The 20,550-nt window shown below is 38.0% G+C and overlaps 1 protein-coding gene and 1 long non-coding RNA gene across 4 annotated transcripts in view; one reads left to right on the forward strand and one right to left on the reverse strand.

Moving 5' to 3' along the window:
- Positions 1-20,550, forward strand: part of Senp1 (SUMO specific peptidase 1) — a 59,141-nt gene that overhangs the window by 17,940 nt on the left and 20,651 nt on the right. For all 3 annotated transcript variants that reach the window (XM_048365584.1, XM_048365593.1, XM_048365598.1), the window contains 5 exons: positions 1,730-1,901; positions 16,574-16,677; positions 16,760-17,046; positions 17,956-18,010; positions 19,616-19,654. In XM_048365584.1, the coding sequence (XP_048221541.1) occupies positions 1,730-1,901; positions 16,574-16,677; positions 16,760-17,046; positions 17,956-18,010; positions 19,616-19,654 (657 nt within the window). The remainder of the gene's footprint in view (positions 1-1,729; positions 1,902-16,573; positions 16,678-16,759; positions 17,047-17,955; positions 18,011-19,615; positions 19,655-20,550) is intronic.
- LOC125365496 lies at positions 7,985-9,721 on the reverse strand. Its single transcript, XR_007213709.1, has 3 exons — positions 9,479-9,721; positions 8,710-8,715; positions 7,985-8,249 (listed from the first exon to the last, which is right to left on the reverse strand). It is a non-coding gene; the product is annotated as an uncharacterized LOC125365496 (long non-coding RNA).

Here is a 20,550-nt window from a genome sequence, read left to right on the forward strand (position 1 = left end):
CATTTAAAGTTTTTCTCTTATGACTAGATAATCTGATGCTACTTTGAATTACTGATTTCACATCACCTGTTTGCCTAGTAGTTATATCAATTTGTTAATTTCATTATAGAAATTAATTTATAATATGAATTCATAATATAAATTAATTTAATTTTCTGTTTTTAATAATTATTGTGAATTTAATGTGGTTTAGTTCCCTGCAGTGTAATTTTTTAAGGCACATATTCTTACAGTGGCAATGTTCAAGCATGGCTCTGTTTGTTTGACATAACTCCATTAATTTTTGGTAGCACACTTTTTTTCTGGCCTTGCAAGATACCCTTGTACTGTGTGCTTTTTTTTTTTTTAAAGGATGTCTTGTTTCAAAGCACATGTGTTTTTTTTCTCTCTCTTTCATTCACACACACACATAGGCACGCGTGCGCACACACACGTATACATACCACCTCACCCCTAGGAAACAGTACCAAAGACATTGTGAAAGATCCATTATGTCTTTTCTAAATAATTCTGTTACTTTACCCTCTTTTTAGCTGCTTTTTCCCAATCTGAGAAAATAAGCTTGTTCCTGAAATTCTGAGTCATTGCTCTTTTCTGTACTCTAACACATATGAAAAATTTAATTAAGCTCATGCCTGTAATCCTAGCTACTCAGGAGGCTGAGATCTGAAGGTCATGGTTCTAAGCCAGCTTGGGCAGAAAAGTCCCTGTGAAACTCTTATCTCCAGTTAAACACTCAAAAACCCGAAGTGGTGCTATGGCTCAAGTGGTAGAGTGCTAACCTTGAGCACAAAAAAGGCTCAGGGACAGCACCCGGACCCTGAGTTCAAACCCACAACTAACAAAAAAAAATTTTTTTTCAAAACTTTAGGAGTGCTTGTGTGCTTTTTTTTTTTTTTAAAATATTTTTTCTAGATCTACTCAGTTCATTTGAATTAAGACCACGTATTATTTGAAGAATTGATATCATTGAATTAAGCTGAAGTTTAGTCAACTGTATAACTATTTTTTGTCCTTAGCAGGAAAAAAGAAAATGCATACAGCATAAGTAATACTTCAAACTTTTCAAACTTGTTGGGTAATGGTAGATGAAAAAGATCACATAAAAATTATTAATCCCTAGAAATAAAACTGGGGCTTGAATTCTCAAAAATATTTTTCTTGCAACATTTTCTTACTAGTTAGGGCATAAGTAGTACATAGACAGAGACAAAGCTCTGTAGAAGAGAAGTGTAGGCCACAAGAGTTCTGAATATTGATGCAGTCAGGTTGGTTCCAATGAAGGAGGCTGCCCTCTGTTGGTCTTTCAAGAAATTTTAAAATTTATTTTAAGGATTCTTAGGCAGCTTCAGATTTATTCACCTTTACATATTTACATATTTTAGTCCTCCAAATGGCTTGGAGGACAGAGCTATAACAGAAGATGTTTAGTATTCCTAGAACCTAGGTTTTCTAAAGAAGTCTAGTCGTATTTGCTTTCTGTTATGCCATACAGCTACATAGTTCCTGGCCAAAAAAGATTCTAGATTGTGGATCTAATATGATTGTAAGTGGCTGATAATTATATGATTTGGCAGCACCTGATGCTGCAACCCCATATGTCATGTCTAGTACATTTCCCACAAATGGCACCTGTCATTCTATTGTTAGTGTTGTTTTTTGTTACTTCAAGAAAGTGACAGCTACCACTAGAATAATCTTTTTGTCTTTCTTGGAAACTTTTTTTTAGTGGATTATCAAACACTTTTGTGGGAAAGTCAAACCATCACTGCCATGTATCTGCATATGAAAAATCTTTTCCTATTAAGCCTGTGTCAAGTCCATCTTGGAGTGGTTCCTGTCGCCGAAGTCTTTTAAGCCCTAAGAAAACTCAGAGACGACATATTAGTACAGCAGAAGAGGTAAGGAAAACTTGCATCAAAAGCCACAAAAAATTAGGCTCCCTCTATCAAACCGTTTGCTACCTCTGATTGTGATGTTTATAGCCATCTTCTGTATATAAGTCTGCGTTGTTTTCCTTTTTGAATTCTGTTCTAATGGGATTAAGAGTATTATGTAGTTTTTGTTTCTTACTGTCTTCTATTCCTATTAAACAGAACTACTGGCTTCAGTTACTTAATCTTCAGTATTATTCTTCTATATATTAAACTACCTCTCTGCTCTTTCTTGGTTTTAGACTCTTCCTAAAATCCTGTTTCCTATAGCAAAACTGTTAACTGTGTAGTTTGTTTCCATAAAAGTTTATTTGGTACAACATCTACCCTTCTTACAGTTTTTCCTCACTAAAAGAGAAAAAAAATTAAATTAAAAGATAACTATTTTAAAAGAGGCTAGTTAGCAATTGGTATTTTTTCACTGTCGGTAATATCTTCTTTGAGGTCATAGACTTTCTCAAAAAGAAAGCTGTATTGGGCTGGAAATGTGGCTTAGTGATAGAGTGCTTGCCTAGCATGCATGAAGCCCTGAGTTCAATTCCTCAGCACCATATACACAGAAAAAGCCAGAAGTGGGCGCTGTGGCTCAAGTGGTAGAGCAAAAAAGAAGCCAGGGACAGTTCTTAGGCCCTGAGTCCAAGCCTGAGGACTGGCAAAAAGAAAGCTGTATTCTTGGATACTTGAGTAGCATAGTTCATTCTGTAAACTAAAGGAAAAAAACAAAATTTGTAATTATAATATAGCATATACTTTGCACAGTAAGAAATACGCTTATGCCAGGCACCAGTGGCTCATACCTGTTGTCCTAGCTACTCAGGAGATTTGAGATCTGAGGATCATGGATGGAAGCCTGCCTGAGCAAGGTCTGTGAGCCTCTTATCTCCAGTTAAGCAGCAAAAAGCAAGAAGTGGAACTGTGGCTCAAGTGGTAGAACATCAGCCTTGAATGAAAAAGCCAGGGCCCTGAGTTGAAGCCCTAGGACTGGCACAACAAGAAAAAAAGAACTATGCTTATATCTACATATTTATTAGACAGTTTTATACTGGTTGCTGTGGAGATATAAGTGGAGAATAGTGACCTTACATTTGTATGATGTTAGTGTTTCTAGTGTTCTTTCTACATGTATTATTGTTTTCACTTCTTTTAATCCAGTAAAATAGGTAAAGGTTAATTTATATTCATATTTTACAGATTTGGAAAGAAAGATCAGATCACATAGCTAGTAAATAGATATAGAACCCAGCTCTTCTGAGGAAGTCTCCTATGGTATGCTTTCTTTTGTATAACTTAGTGATATGGTTCCTGCCCAATGGAGTTAACTGAATGTAGAATTAAAAATACATTATATACTAAATGCTTGCAGATTTGACATTTGAAGATATGTGGAAACTTGATTACTTGTGAGATAATTTAGTGAAAAGTTAGTACAAATACAAATGTGGTTCATGTTTTTAGTTTTAAGTTTATGTTGACTCTTTTTTTCCTGGTCCTGGGTCTTGAACTCAGGGCCTGGGCCCTGTCCTGGAGCTTTTTTGCTCAAAGCTAATGTTCTACTTCTATCGCTTGAGCCACAGCTCCACTTACAGCTTTTTGGTGATTAATTGGAGATAAAAATCTTACAAACTTTGTTACCTGGTCTGGCTTTGAACTGCAATCCTCAGATCTCAGGCTCCTGAGTATAGCTAAGATTACAGACATGATTACAGGCCACTGGCACCCAGCCTAGATCTAAAATATAAATGTAGACAATAGCAGAAGCAGTAAATCATGGATACCGCAAAAATTAGGTAAGAAACTAGCAATATTTGCCTTTAGTGGTAGGAGCCAGGCAACAATGATTTAAGGGAGATTTAAAAATTTTCCTTTTTTGAAACAAGATCCTGCTGTATAACTCAGACTGGGCTCAAACTCAATATCTAGCTGAAGATGACTTCAAACTTTTTTTTTTTTTTTTGCCAGTCCTGGCCCTTGGACTCAGGGCCTGAGCACTGTCCCTGGCTTCTTTTTGCTCAAGGCTAGCACTCTGCCACTTGAGCCACAGTGCCACCTCTGGCCGTTTTCTATATATGTGGTGCTGGGGGATTGAACCCAGGGCTTCATGTATATGAGGCAAACACTCTACCACTTGGCCATATTCCCAGCCCGATGACTTCAAACTTAATTCCTAGTTCTGGGATTGTCATCTTGCCACCACCATTCTCAGTTTAGAGGGTTTTTTTTTTAATACCTTTTTTTTTTTTGGCCAGTCCTGGGCCTTGGACTCAGGGCCTGAGCACTGTCCCTGGCTTCTTCCCGCTCAAGGCTAGCACTCTGCCACTTGAGCCACATCGCCGCTTCTGGCCGTTTTTTCTGTATATGTGGTGCTGGGGAATCGAACCTAGGGCCTCGTGTATCCGAAGCAGGCACTCTTGCCACTAGGCTATATCCCCAGCCCCTTTAATACCTTTTATACTATTGAGTTTTATACCAAGTGTATGCTAATTATTATATACATGAATAATTATTTTGAATTGCTGGGCTTCTGGGGCTTGTGCTTACGTTGGGAAATAGGCAGTCTAAAGGCTACAAGAAAACTGTAATAAGAGACTCTAGCAGCATGACAGCTGAGTACAGGACACCTCCCTCCCATAAGGCTAACTAGGAACCTCAGGATCCTTTCATCTCCATGTGTTCCGTGCAAGCTTGTCATTCTCTCACCAGCCACTTTTTCAGACCACCCAGCTCCCTTTCCTTTTATTTCTACTGCCACCTTGAAGACTTGGGCTGACCAAGTAATTTTTTTCCATTTTTTTTTAAATTGTCAAAGTGTGATACAGAAGGGTTACAGATTCATTCGAAAAAGGCAGTGAGTACATTTCTTGTTCTACTTGTTACCTCCTCCTTCATTTCTCCCCTTCCCCGCCCCCTTACCACCTTCCCCCCAAGAGTTGTGCAGTTGGTTTACACCAAATGGTTTCTAAGTGTTGCTTTTTGAATGGTTTGTCTTTTTGTTCTTTGTCTCTCGATTTTGGTATTCTCTCTCCCTTCCCCAGTTCTGTTACCCAATCAGACAATATCCAGGGTACTCGGATGTTGTACAGTGGTAGCGAGGGTACAACCACAGGAAGGGACTACAAGAAAAATAAAACTAGACAACCCACTCAGTCAAACCTGACCAAGTAATTTTTCCCTCCTAGTCAATCCTCCAGGCCATAGGGGAGGTCAGTGAAGGACATGGAGCTGGAATTCCTCTCTATATAGTACAAAGAAGATACTGGGAATTAAATCTTAACTATGAAACCAAGTACAGGAATTTGATTTTTGATCTACAGTCTATTGTGAAAAGTGGCCCATGTGTATTCCAGAAGAAATCATGAGTAGAGTAAAATATAATAGCAAACTTTATCATCCGACTTTCAATGAATTACTTAGCTATTTAGTCTCAGAAATCACTGGTAATTTAGAAATCACACTTGGGCTTTTTCCCCCCTGAGACTAGAGAATTTATTGATAAGAACTTGAAAACTTGGGGAAAACTTAATTCCCGTGATAATGTTAGTATCTTCAAGAAAGATGTATTTGTTTATGTTAAGATGAAGAAGTAGTGCTGGATTTGTCTTTGAACCTCAGTAATATAAAGTTACCTACAAAACTGGTAGTTAAGATGATGCTACTAGTTTTATAAAAATCTGATAGGAGATTTCAAAGAAGAATTTGGAAATATGGCTATACAAAATGACTGGTTCAAATGGCCATATGGAGGAGCTACGCTACAGTAGGATAAATACTTGCCACAGCATTATTTAAATTAGTTCAGTTTAAAATTTTAATTTCTGTCATATTAGTCACATTTCCAGAAGTTATTAGTCACATATGGTTGATGGTTACCATACAACACAGATAAAGGACATTCTCATGATTCTGTAGTTTCTCTTTGATATTGCAGTTATTTAGGATGTAAAGTTTAGTTTGGAAAAGAGAAAATGCTAGTTGTTAGGAAGATGGAGTAGACAGAAGGAAACAGGCTGGACTTGATCCTCCACAGGTGAGGATTGTTTATTAAAATAGAGCAGCGAGGGACACAGCCTTCCTGCGGGCTTGGAGACTGTGTGTAGACCTGGGACAGGAGCTGGGTTTTAATGAGGTCTGAGCAAGGAGGCAGAGGTTAATGAAAAAGCCATGAGGTATAGGGGGTGTAGGGGGCTTTTCGGTTGGGCCCACGATGGAATGTTTATAGCCAGGCTTAGCTAGATTGCCCTGCTGGAGTCAGGCAGTCTGCACTTACTTCGGTGGCTTGCCTGGTACCTGCATGCACCTGGGAAAACAGGGTGGGAGTCAATCCTGCACTCATGACCATGAAAACATTAAATGATAAAAGCACAAGTTATTTCTTCTCAGTTAATTTTTTTCTTTTTACAGCTTACTAGGAGCATGTGGAGATGATGGACTGTCATAATAGATGAATTTATCCTTTGTTTTTTAGTGTTTTGTCATAAACCAAGTATTTTGGACTTAACAAAAAGTTGTTGAAATTTTTGATTTCTTGAAATTTATTTGCATGTTAAGCCAAATGAAAGGAAGATAAAGTTAAGATAGTTTTTAACAGAATGATTTGCTAGTTTGCTAAAATTCATTTTTCGCTTTCTATTAAATTTTTGTAATCTTACAGTTGTTTTATGCTGATACTTCTTACAAAAATGTCACCAAATTACAGGAATCTGAGATTATATATAAAAATTTGGCATATTTACTATTCTTGATACTTTTATAAACCATCATCATTGGTCCTTTATTAGTAATATTAGCTGATTTCCAACTCTAACAGATTATCCAATTATTGATTTTTTTTTTCCCTCTTAATTCTCCTTTTTTTTGATGCCAGTCCTGGGGCTTAAACTCAGGGGCTGTACCATGTCCCTGAGCTTCTTTTGCTCAAGGCTAGCATTGTACCACTTGGGCCGCTGCTGTACTTTTGTTGTTTGCTTGGTGTTTTTTTGATACTTTATTGGAGATAGAGTCTTATAGACTTTTTTGCCCAGGCTGGCTTTGAACCATAATCCTCAGATCTCAGCCTCTTTGAGTAGCTATGATTATAGGCATGAGCCACTGGTGCTTGGCTGCCCCGATTTTCTTATAAAAGTAAAAAAAAAAAATTAATAATGTATAGACAAAAGTGTTTTCTTTTGCTTTATAATGCCAGATGGTATATAGAATTGTGTTCCAAGTTTCGTCACTTATCTTTTCCTGTGTTTTTTCAGTAAAGCTAAATGTTTTATATGTTCTTTTGAGAGTCTCCTAAACGGTCTTCTTTGTTTGAGGTTCTAAGTTGAATATAACATACCAGCATATTTTTTTCTTTAATTTTAGTGAAATCCAGAAAGAATATGCCTCCTTTCATTAAAAACAACTTATTTCTAAAGACTTTTTCTTATTTACTAAGCTTGCTTGGTTTGCTTGCTTGGTTGAGCCATACCCCTGGCTCTGCTTTTTTGCTGGTTATTTTTGAGATGGAGTCTAGTTAACTTTTTCTTTCTGATTGGCTTCAAATCACAGTCCTGCAGACCTCAGCCTCCTAAGTAGCTAAGATTACATGTGTGAACTACCAGTATCTGGTTTATTCTTTACTTTTTTTTTTTCCTATATATGTGGTGCTGAGGAATTGAACCCAGGGCTTCATGTATACGAGGCAAGCATTCTTCCACTAGACCACCCAGCCCACTGGCTTATTCTTGTAGTATTTAATTATTTTAGTTAATTTCTTCTCAGATGCATAGTTGGCAGAAGTTTTGTTTTTTTCTATTCTGTCAGCTGTTGTTTCATTACAATAATTGTTTCACTTGCTATGCAAATGAAATTAAGTAGAATCAAATATAAATTTGATGTCCCATTTGCCAATTCTTGCTATTATTTCCTAAGCTGTTAGAGTTCTGTTCACAATTTTGAGTTTTGTTTTTTTTTTGCCAGTTCTGGGGCATGAACTCAGGACCTGAGAACTGTTCTGGCTTCTTCTTGCTCAAGGCTAGCATTCTGCTACTTGAGCCACAGCACCACTTCTGGCTTTTCCTATACACGTGGTGCTGAGGAATGGAACCCAGGGCTTCATGTATACGAGGCAAGCACTCTACCACTAGGCCATATTCCCAGCCCCTTGAGTTGATTTTTGTACAGGGTAAGAGGTAAGGATCTATTGCAGCCTTATACATGTAGATAGCCAGTTTCCCCTGTACCATTTGTTACACTGTTCACCAGCGTATAATTTTGCTTTGTTGGGACTCATTACTTTTTCTGTGCAGATTTACTTCTGGCACTTCTACTCTATTCCATTGGTCTACATGTCTGGTTTTGATTTTTTTTTAAGAAAACGTACAAAATTATATATATATATATATTTATGTATATAATAACATGACATATCTATGTACAATATGGCTGGGACAGTTGAGGAAACTATGCAATGATGTTGAGCATTTTCTCCTTCCCACATGGACTTTAGATTAAGGGTGACAGCATGAGAAAATGGAGCAAGAAACACATGAATTATATACAATTACAGGTGACAGTCAAAGGAGTTTGGGGGAGCCAGGGAGTCCAGGGATCCTGCTCTCTCCATTCCTTCCTCACCAACCTTCTCCTAACCAATCTGAGAGTCAGTCAGCAGTATATCTACACCTCACCTCCCACCAGCACCCCAACAAGTCCTTCTCAGTGGGTCTAGTGTTTGGCAAATCAGAATTTGTGAGATTAAGGGCAAGAGAGGAGTAGAGAATCTTGTTCTCTTGAACAGTTAATTCTCAACCTGGTGCTCTTTGTTATATGTAGTAGGCTACATTCAGTAAGACTTGGGCCATGCTGGTGAGAATGAGATGAACGATCCTGGTGACCACAATCTCTTCTCCCACATTTACGAATCCACACGGCTGCCTTCTTATTGCACAAGAGTAGAAGGCAGGTTTCTCAGTCTTCCTTTCCTAAACCTGAACACTTTCTGCAGCTTCTTCTAAAGTGAATCCTCTCCTAAAAACTTGCTGCTCCAACTCTGCAGTAGCACTAAGTCCCAGGGCTAGCTCAGTTTATCTCCTCTCTTCCTTTCTCCCTAACAACATACCAGACATCCAAATGACCTCTGAGACATGGATCTCCTGGAGGGCGTAAGTGAGCCTAGCTCGCTTCTTCAAGGTAGGTTTTTCTTTTGTTGTTCTTTTAAATAAGCCTCAAGACCATGTTGTACTATCAGGTCTGTTTCCTATAGCCCTCAGATCTCAAATCTCCTCTCTCTTCCTGTTGTCCTTTTAAAATGTTTTCCCTCTGTGGAGCCTCCCCAGGATTATAGTGCGGAGGCTCACCTACAGGGCCTTCTGCACTTTCAGTTTTATGACAGATACTACAGACCTTTTCAGCTGGCAGGTACAGGATTTTGGAATCAAAAATCACTTTTGTACAGTCATGGATGAGGAAACAAATACAGACAGGCTAAATAACCGGGCCAAGGTTATATATCAGTTACTGCTAAGGCTAAGCGGAAACAGAACCTGGATAAATTGACTTCTAAACCATTGCTCTTTCACTTGGTTTTGTTTGTTTTTCTTTTTGCTAGCTTATGCTGTTTTTTGTTACTTTTGCTCTGGAGTATTGTTTTGAAATCAAGTATTATAGTATGTCTGTTATTGCTTTTTTAGGTTCAGGTAGCTTTGGTTATCCAGAGTCTTTTCTTCTTCCATATGAATATTAGAATTATTTGTTTCTATTTCTGGGGAGAATGTCATTGGGATTTTGATGGGGCAATCCATTGTATCTGTAGTTACTTTTGGCAATATAGACATTTTAATAGAAGCAAATCTGCCAATCCATGAACATAGGAAATCTTTTTGTCTTCTAAAAATCTTCCTTTGATTTCTTTCTTCATTGTTTTACATTGTAGATGCCTATTGCTTCTTTGATTAGGTTTGTTCCTAGCTATCCTTTTTTCTAAAAAATGTTATTATGAATATGAGTGTCTTTCTGACTTCTTTCTCAGAGAATTCATAGTTATATAGAAAGTCTGCTGACATTTTGAATGTTGATTTTGTAGCTAACTTCTTTGCTGAAAGTATCAAATCAAGCATTTTCTTGTGGACTCTTTAGGGTTGTGCATCTGCAGGATCATAGGACTATCTCATCTTTAGCTTGGGATTTTACTTCTTCCTCTTCTATTTCTATGCCTTTTATTTCTTCCCTCATTGTTCTAAGCACTATATTGAATAAGAGTGGAATGAGTAGACAATCTTTGTTACTGATTTTAGTGGAAAGGCTTTGGTTTTTTTCCCCATTTATTATAATTTTGGCTATAGGTTTATCACATATAACGTTTGTTGTGTTGAGGTATGTTCTTCTGCTCCTAGTTCTTCAGGGTTTTTGTCATGAAGGGATGTTGAATTCTCATTCTTTCAGAGATTTTGTTCTACATCTATTGAAAAGGTTATTTGATTCCAGTCCTTTCTTTTCTGTTACTGGCTGTACTACATATATTCTTTGTGCATGTTAAAGCATACTTGCATCTCTGAAATGAAAATAACTTGATAAGTATCATTTCTTAAAATGTGTTGTTGAATTTATTTTACAAGTAATTTATTGAGGATTTTTTTTTTTTGCCAGTCCTGGGCCTTAGACTCAGGGCCTGAGCACTGTCCCTGGCTTCTTTTTTGCTCAAGGCTAGCACTCTGCCACTTGAGCCACAGTGCCACTTCTGGCCGTTTTCTGTATATGTGGTGCTGGGGAATTGAACCCAGGGCTTCATGTATACTAGGCAAGCACTCTTGCCTCTAGGCCATATCCCCAGCCCCTATTGAGGATTTTTTTTTTTTTGGGGGGCCAGTCCTGGGGCTTGGACTCAGGGCCTGAGCACTGTCCCTGGCTTCTTGTTCAAGGCTAGCACTCTGCCACTTGAGCCACAGCGCCACTTCTGGCCATTTTCTGTATATGTGGTGCTGGTGAATCGAACCCAGGGTCTCATATATATGAGGCAAGTACTCTTGCCACTAGGCCATATCCCCAGCCCTATTGAGGATTTTTTTAATCTTTGTTCATCAAGGAAATATTCTGTAGTTTTCTTTTTGTATTATGTCCTTACCCAATTTTTATTTCAGAGTAATACTGGCTTTATAGAATGACTTTGGAAGCATTCCTTTCCTTTCTGCATTATGAAATAGTTTGAGAAACATTAGCTTCAGTTCTTCTTTAACAGTCTGGGAAGAATTCATCAGTTAATCAATCCATTTTTTTAAATGAAGATACTTTTTATTACTGCTTCAGTCTCATTGCTTATTGTTTATCGCTTTAAGTTGTTTATACCTCTAGTTTCCATGTTGGCAAGTCACATGGGTCTAGGAATGTATCTATTTCTTACAGATTCACCAATGGATTAGAATGTGTTTTCAAAATGTTCCCTAAGAATCTTTGTATTTCAGTGGTATCTGTTGTAATATTGTTCTCACATTTTTATTAATTTGGATCTACACTTTCTTTCTTTTGGTTAGTTTGGCTAAGGATTTGTCAATCCAAATAAAAAGACATGACAAAGAGCAGAGAAAGAGGCATATTACATGGTACAAGTAGCCATGGGAAGACAACACTTAAGTTCATCTTCAACTATCTTCAGGGTATAGCTATGAGCTAAAGATTTTATTTTATTTTTTAAGTTTTTTGTTGGTCTTGAACTCAGGGCCTGAGCGCTGTCCTTGAGGTCTTTGTGTTCAAGGCTAGTGTTCTACCACTTGAAGCCACACGCTACTTCTGGGTTTCTGGTATTTAATTGGAGATAAGAATCTCATGGACTTTCCTGTCAGGTTTAGCTTCTGAGCTGTGAACCTCGGATCTCAGTCTCCCGAGTAGCCAGGATTACAGGCATGAGCCACCAGTGCCCAGCTAAGCAAAAGATTTTAAAAGACAAAGAACTGAGGCCAAGGTAGAGACAGTCCTGATCAAAATATTTTTCCATTAAAAAGAATCTTAATCCTGGCTGGGAATATGGCCTAGTGGCAAGAGTGCTTGCCTCATATACATGAAACCCTTGGTTTGATTCCCCAGCACCACATATATAGAAAATGGCCAGAAGTGGTGCTGTGGTTCAAGTGGCAGAGTGCTAGCCTTGAGCAAAAAGAAGCCAGGGGACAGTGCTCAGGCCATGAATCCAAGGCCCAGGACTGGCAAAAAAAAAGAATAAAAAAAAGAATCTTAGTCCTAGTTTTGGGAGGGGATCTGGGAAATTGTTACAAGAATCATTTTTGCTTAGCAGGTTTTCTGTTGTGATGAGTTTCTATTGTTCCTTAGGGATCTCTTAGTCCCTTGTCATAAAGACCTTGTTGATTATAGCTTGAGATGTGGCTCACTGGTAAGGGCACCTGCTTAGAAGGTATGAGGCCTGAGTTCAAACCTCAGTGCTGTAAAAAAAACAAAACAAAACAGAGATATTGTTGATTAGTACTGTCCTTCCTTGTAACCCAAGATGATTATAGAGTGACTATAGAGATAATGGCTTAGAGCAAAGTCAAATACAAAAGAGTCAGCAATGCCAACCTTTCCTCCTGCTTTTTTTTTGGGGGGGGGGGGTGGTCAGTCATGGTGCTTGAACTCTGGGCCTGGGCACTGTCCCTGAGCCACTGTGCCACAAGAGTCTCACGGACTTTCTTGCCTGGTCTGGCTTTGAACCGCCATCCTCAGATCTCAGCGTCCTGAGTAGGTAGGATTACAGGCGTGAACAATCAACACCTGGCTTCTCCTGCTTTTTAGTTAATTCTTTGGACCAAGAAAGGAATGAATGCTTTTTTAGCAAAAGACGCTCCTAAGCACCTTTTACAATATAATTTGTATCTGGAAATTGTCTTTCCTAATAATGCTTAGGAAAGACATTTTGTGCTGTCAAAATACTATGAACAGGGCTGGGAATATGGCCTAGTGGTAGAGTGCTCGCCTTGTATACATGAAGTCCTAGGTTTGATTCCTCAGCACCACATATATAGATAAAAGCTAGAAGTGGCACTGTGGCTCAAGTGGTAGAGTGCTAGCCTTGAGCAAGAAGAAGCCAGGGACAGTGCTCACACCCTGAGTCCACGCCCCAGGACTGGCAACAAAAACAAAACAAATAAACAAAAATACTATGAACAGTCTCCTCATAAACTCTAGAAAAGGAGACCAACATCATTTGAGATATTAATGTCTAAGGCATAAGATAATGAGGTTGAGGTCCATTCTTCTACCTAATGCCTAACTGTTTCTTCCTTTTCTTACTCAGATGTTCAGGGATGGTTCATTCCCACAGGGAATTGTCAGCTTCACAGTTTAAAGGTATTCTAGAGCTGGGTACCAGTGGCTCCTGCATGTTATACTGCTACTCAGGATCCTGAGGTTCAGGATTACAGCTTGAAGCCAGCTGGGCAGGAAAGTCTGCAAGACTCATCTCTAAGCATCAAAAAAAAAAAAAAGAGAAAGAATTTAAAAAATTTTTAAAGCTGGAGGTGGAGTTGTAGAGCAAGTAGTAGAGTGCTAGCCTTGAGCAAGAAATCTGAGGAACAGTGTCCAGGCTCTGATGAGTTCAAACCCCAGGACTGGCACAGAAAATAAATAAATAAAAATATTCTAGTACATATATTTAATATTATACTGAATATGTAATCATGACTGTGTAGCAACAACCAAAGATTCAAGAAGAGAAATCTTAGTATCTTTTTCCCTTGTAGTTACTTTTCTTTCTTTCTTTTTTTTTTTTTTTTTTTTTTTTTGCCAGTCCTGGGCCTTGGACTCAGGGCCTGAGCAGTGTCCCTGGCTTCTTTTTGCTCAAGGCTAGCACTCTACCACTTGAGCCACAGCGCCACTTCTGGCCATTTTCTGTATATGTGGTGCTGGGGAATCGAACCCGGGGCTTCAAGTATACGAGGCAAGCGCTCTTGCCACTAGGCCATATCCCCAGCCCTACTTTTCTTAATTCATTCTGTTTTTCTTCTTTTTTAAATAGTACTGAGAATCAGACTCAGGGCCCGGTGTTTGATAAGCAAGTGCTTTACCACTGAGCTTTATTCTCAGCTCATTCTACTTTTAACCAACAGTTGTCATTGAACAACATAACATGCTTATGTTCATATTGAAAGATCACACTGTAAGATGTTGCTAAACTAGCATAATGCTTAAAATTATTTTGTGAAGACTGATTTGCATTTTACAGTATGTGATTTTTTTTCATTTCTTTATTGTTAAAGTGATGTAGAGGGGTTACAGTTTCATACGTAAGGCAGTGAATACATTTCATCCAACTTGTTACCTCCTCCTTCATTCCCCCACCCCCGCCTCCCCTTCCCCATTTCCCTCTCCCCGCCATGAGTTGTACAATTGGTTTACACCATATAGTTTTGTAAGTATTGCTGTTGCATTGATTTGTCTTTTTATCCTTTGTCTCTCGATTTTGGTATTCCCTTTCCCTTCCCTGTTCCAATACATGTATATACAATATCTAGGGACCTAAAATCAGTTACAGTGATATAGGGGGTAAAACCAGAAAAAGGGCATAATTTCACATGGTATGTTGATAGTAACAACAACAGTGATAAACCCCTTGTTTTCATAACTTGGAGTTCATTTTGCTTAGCGAAAAGAATGTGAGATTTTAAATGACAGCTCCTTACTTCAGTGATCTTTGTAGAGTAGATGCTTTACAGGGGTACAAGTCCTTATGCAATCTGCTTCTGTGCTAAGTGAACTGGTTTCTTTCTATTTTTCATTCATAGTGGGCTTAACTACTTGAACACATCGAGCACAAAGAGCTTTGCATTTGCTATCCCTGTGTCTGGAATACTCATTTATATCTAAGAAAGGGTTCATGTTTTCTTTCATATGTGAAAGTTAAATCTAATTTCTGTTTTAAAAATAAACATAGATGAAAACACATACAGGGCCCTATGCATGTATACATGATCAAACTGGCTGACGTATGGTATAAGAGTGGATGGGTTTCTGTGTTTTAGCTCCATGGACCAATTAACAGACAGTTTAATAAAATCAAGAAGCTGAAAACAGCAGGATGCTTGTGGGTCACACCTGTAATCCTAGTTACTCAGAAAGCTGAAATCTCAGTTCAAAGCCAGTCTGGAGCAGGAAAGTCCTTATCTCCTCTTATCTCCTTTTAGCTATTAGAAAACCGAAAGTGGCTCTGTGGTTCAAGTGGTAAAGCCCCTAACCTTAAGCTGAAGACCTTAGTGACAGTGCCCAGGCCCAGAGTTCAAGCCCCATGACCAAAAAAAAAAAAAAAAAAAGAAGAAGAAGAAGCTGAAAACATGCTTTGTCTGAAGAGAGAGAGAGAGAGAGAGTGTGTGTGTGTGTGTGTGTGTGTGTGTGTAGAATAGTGAGTTTTCTGATACTACTCAATGTATATACGTGAAAATGGAATTCAAAAAGTTTAAGAAATGAGTGGGGATGGGGTAGATGGGAGGGGAGAAAATTATGGAAGGGGTGCTACTGATCAAAATGCATACACGTAAGTGGACCTGTTAAATTGAAACCGCTCTGTGTAATTATTTGAAGATAATAAAAATCTTAGATCTTTTAGGCATATTAGAATATAAGGGATTTGTTCCAGCTCAAATTTAGAAGCCTTCAAATGTTTTATTTTTAGAACACATCATTTAGAAGGATGGGAGAACCTTTTTTCTGCCAATGGCAGAAATGATCAATATAGGCTAGTAGGCCTCAGGAAGCTGAGAAGCAATATTTATTTCTGTTTCATCATGTACCAAACAATATTGTGGGTCTTACCAAGCCTGAGTCATTCAGATATTTCCTGCCTTTAAGACAATTGCTTCCAGACCTCTTGGTTTCTATTATTTATTATTTAAATATATGCTTTGTACTTTCCTAAAACATGCTATCTAGATTTATTGTGTGCGTGTGTGTGTGTGTGTGTGTGTGTGACAGTTCTGGTGCTTGAATTCAGATTTGGGTACTGTTCCTGAACATTTTCACTCAAGGAAAGCACTCTACTACTTGAGCCACAGCTCCATTTCTAGCTCTTTTGGTGGTTTTAATTGGAGATAAAAGAGTTTCATAGACTTGGGCTGGCTTTGGACCACAATCTTAAGGATTTTTTTTTTGCCAGTCCTGGGCCTTGGACTCAGGGCCTGAGCACTGTCCCTGGCTTCTTTTTTGCTCAAGGCTAGCACTCTGCCACTTGAGTCACAGCGCCACTTCTGGCCATTTTCTGTATATGTGGTGCTGGGGAATCGAACCCAGGGCTTCAAGTATACGAGGCAAGCACTCTTGCCACTAGGCCATATCCCCAGCCCCGACCACAATCTTTAGATCTCAGCCTCTGGAGTAGTTAGGATTATAGATGTGAGCCACTGGCATCCAGCTAGGGATTTACTGTACTCAACCTCTTTTATACACATTTAGCAATTTCCTAGAGTATCTACAGTGTACCTTTTTTTTTCCTCCAGTACTAGAGTTTGAACTCAGGTCTTCATGCTTCCTAGACAGGTGTTATACCACTTCAGCCATGCTCCTAGTCCCCTAAAAGAGCATATTTCTTTATTTTCAGGACTTCTGGAGTTTTCATAGTTTCTAGTATCCTATCTAGATGCTCATTTAAGAAATACTTGCCTCATCAAATGCATTTAAGACTTTTTTTTTTAACTTTATAGACAGTTCAAGAAGAAGAAAGAGAGATCTACAGACAACTTCTGCAGATGGTAACAGGAAAACAGTTCTCTGTAGCTAAACCTACCACACATTTTCCTTTACACCTGTGAGTCTAAAAAACATCTTTCAAATAAGTTTTAACTTTATAATTTGTTATTTGATATTGAATTAACTACTTCTCTTGGTAGGTCTCGATGTCTTAGTTCCAGTAAGAATATATTGAAAGACTCGCTGTTTAAAAATGGAAATTCTTGTGCATCTTATATCATTGGCTCTGATACTTCATCTTCTGGATCTGCCAGCATTTTAACTCCCCAAGAACAAGTGTCCCAGAGTGCATATTCCCTATTGTCTTATACCCCAGATGTTGCATTTAAATCCAAAGATTCTGATCCTGGACATCAACCTCATGGTGATCAACCTTCTATTTTACATCAGCCAGATAACTTGCCAGCATCAAATACACAATCTGAAGGTAAAGGGGAGATCATATATTTTTAAACCTAACAACCAATTAACTATCTATTGGATCTATTACAGGCAACATTGTAATGTACATATAACATAGTTAACATGTAAGAAACTAAAACATAGATAATTCAATTAACCATGCTGTAAGAAAATAACACCTACAAATATGAATTCCTTTTTCTTTTCCTCCCTGACTTGTTCTTTTTTTCTTACATGCAAATAATTTGATGTAATGCTTTATTTTTACTAAAAAATTACATTCTATGGCAGAAATGTACATTGTATGGAAAATACAAGAATCCTAGACTAGAACAAATTGCACTGTTTAATTACTTTTATTTTACCATTTAATAACTAATCATAGCACTAGGAGGATAATTCCTGTGTTTCATTAGTATTTAACAGAAAATAAATGGCAGTATGATAAAGTTTCTGCCTTTAACCTATAGAGCTATTTTTCTCTCTTTTCCTCCTTCCTTTCCCCTCATTTCATCTAATTGAATTTTATAAAACATTATGAACTCAAGGCCTTTATGAAACCCTAGCACATTCTTTTTTTTTTTTACCAGCCGGGCCTTGGACTCAGGGCCTGAGCACTGTCCCTGGCTTCTTTTTGCTCAAAGATAGCACTCTGCCACTTGAGCCACAGTGCCACTTCATGTGTGGTACTGAGGAATCCAACCTAGGGCTTTATGTATGGGAGGCAAGCACTCTTGCCTCTAGGCCATATTCCTAGCCCCAGCCCCAGCACATTCTCATTCCCAGAACCAAGAAGTGGGAGCACAGGGAACAGGCACAGCCCAGGAGAAGATGCTGAAGGACACATATGGTCTAAAATTTAGGAACTTAAAGTATCTAGGAAATATAACTTGAAGAATTTTATTAATTAAATGCTTTTGTATTTCTTTGTTAGGGTCAGACTCTGTGATTTTACTCAATGTGAAAGACTCTCAGACTCCAACTCTCAGGTAAACTTAGGGGGAAAAATGGTTTTGTTTTGTTTTTTTTAAAGTTTGGTCCAGTCTTGGGGCTGAACTCAGGGCCTGGGTACTGCCCCTGAGCTTTTGTGCTTATGGATGACACTCTACTGCTTGAGCCACAGCTCTGCTTCTGGTTTTCTGGTGGTTAATTGGAGATAAGAGTCTCATAGACTTTCCTGTCCTGGCTGGCTTCAAACCTCAATCCTCATGTCTCAGCTTAAACTAGCTTGTATTTTAAGCTTCAGCCATTGCCACCCAGCTGTTAAATGATTTTAGAGTCAGACTTGGTTTTTGATCTTGGCATTTTCAGGCTTCATGTATTTTTGGAGAAGTTATTTTTCTGAATCTCTGTTTACTTACAATAAAATGCTAGCATTAGTACCTTGTTATTGTGAAGAATAACTTACAGTACAATACTTAGAAAGATGTTTCACAAGAAGTATGCAAAACTAGGTATTCTTTTTTGGAAGAATTGATCTCAGATGAAAGAGTACTCTCAGTTTCTCAGTGGTTCTATTTCATATCTGTCTTTCCTTTACAGAAGATTTCTCCTAGTGATGACTCAAGAATGACACAAAGCTGGGTTCTACTGGCTAGCTACTCAGGAGGCTGAGGTTAGGAGGATTGCAGTCAAATGAAACCAGCCCATGCAGAAAAGTCCTTGAGACTCAGTCTTCAAAATAACCTTAGTTTGGGGTTTGCAAAGAAAGTTGAAAAAAAAAACAAGAAGCCTTAGGACAATTGCCATACCTTGTGACTGCTTTGTATTACACTTGGGCTGTCCCCAAGAGCCACGTGAATGGGATTGGTCTCTGATCTCTGGAATAGAGTTATGTTTCTTGTTTCTCTACTTTGGCTCATTGGCTTATTAGTCAGTTGACATGAAATGCTTTGTGGGGAGTGTCAGTATCTACTATCATTAGGTTGGACATAGTTTTTTAGTGAGGAATTTTTGCCAGTACCAGGACTTGAATTCAGAGCTTGCTTACTTGCATGCTCACAGCTGGCTCTCTAGCACTTGAGCCACATTCCCAGCCCTGCTTTTTGCTAGTTAATTGGAGGTCTTGAGGACTTTTCTGCCAAGGTTGGCTTCATACTGAGTTCCTCTTCATATTTCAGCCTCCTAAGTAGCTAGGATTGCAGGTGTGAGCCACTGGTGCCTGGCTTTGGATATTTTGACTCAGACTGATAAAGCTTCTTAAGAATCCCTAAGGTTTCACTAAGCCATTGAACCATCTGTCATTGTGAAGCAATTGGAGAAAGTAATTTTCTACCTTAATATATTATCTTGATAGTGATGTGCTCTTTCACATAACACCGTTCTTTCATGGATGTAGGAAACTATTCTAGACTTAATATTTTGGTTGAGTTTTGGGTCATGTTTTTCACCTGTATGTCTATATTTGATTCATATTTGTGTTTTTTCATTCTCTATTACAATTTATGTCTGGTTGGTACCTTTTATTCTATAGTTGTAAAATGGCCTTAAAACTGTTTAATAGTCTTTGAACTGTTTAAATGATTCCTTTTCTAGGTAAAAATATTTGAATTTATTTCTAAGCCTTCTGTTCATTTTTCTTTTTCTACCTACAGTCCTACCCTCTTTGAGGCAGAGCTATGGATCAAAGAACTGTAAGTTATTGTTTTTGGTATTTTTCCTTCTTGGTAACTTCATTTTCAGTTAGAAGAACTCAAGCAATTAGCTAATCATCTTAATTATATTTAGTCTGTTGTTTTAAGAGTAGAAATTTTATTTGTACTCTTTAAGTTGTTGGGTTTTAAAAATTCTCTTGAAGTTGGGATATTTCTATTTTCATGTTTAAGTCTATAAAAGTTGTTGAAGCAAAAATGAATTAGAAAAATATTCCAGAGCAAGCTTTTTACAGAAAGAAATAAATGCCTTTGTTATGACAGTTGGAAAAACAAAGCTTATTGAATAGTTTTGGAGTTTGAGAAATCTCTGGAAGCATTGTCCCCAGTTATATGAACTTTGAGTTTTCCAAATCTGGGCTTCGTGACTTTCAAAAAAAAATAAACTATCAACAATATAATATATTAATTAAAACATTGTTTCTTATTTTCTTTTTTGGGATCAATTCCATTTTGGGATTACTAGCATGAAGTTTTACTTTTTACCATAATCTTAGAGTAATGGTTATTAAATAAAAAGAATGATCATTCAGGAGGCTGAGATGTGGAGATGGCAGTTTGAAGGTAGCCCCGGCAGACTTACCTCCACTTAACCAGCAAAAAGCCAGAAGTAGAAGTGTGGCTCAAGTGGTAAAGAGCCACCTGTGAGGTAGAAAAGCTGAGTGATAGCTTGAGGCTCTAAATTCAAGCCCTTTAACCAACCCTCACCAAAGAAAAAAGGGTGACAAATTTACAAATCCCTATGAAAGTAGTCTGTACATACTGAGCAACACATTAATATAGCTAATTATTTCAGTTAAAATGATGGAATACTTTTAGCAGCTCTGTATTGTTTCACTGTTTCAAAATGTAAATGTGGTAAGATGTAAATTAGTGTA

This window comes from Perognathus longimembris, chromosome 1, assembly GCF_023159225.1.
Source record: "Perognathus longimembris pacificus isolate PPM17 chromosome 1, ASM2315922v1, whole genome shotgun sequence".
In the NCBI taxonomy this organism is placed as follows: domain Eukaryota; kingdom Metazoa; phylum Chordata; class Mammalia; order Rodentia; family Heteromyidae; genus Perognathus; species Perognathus longimembris.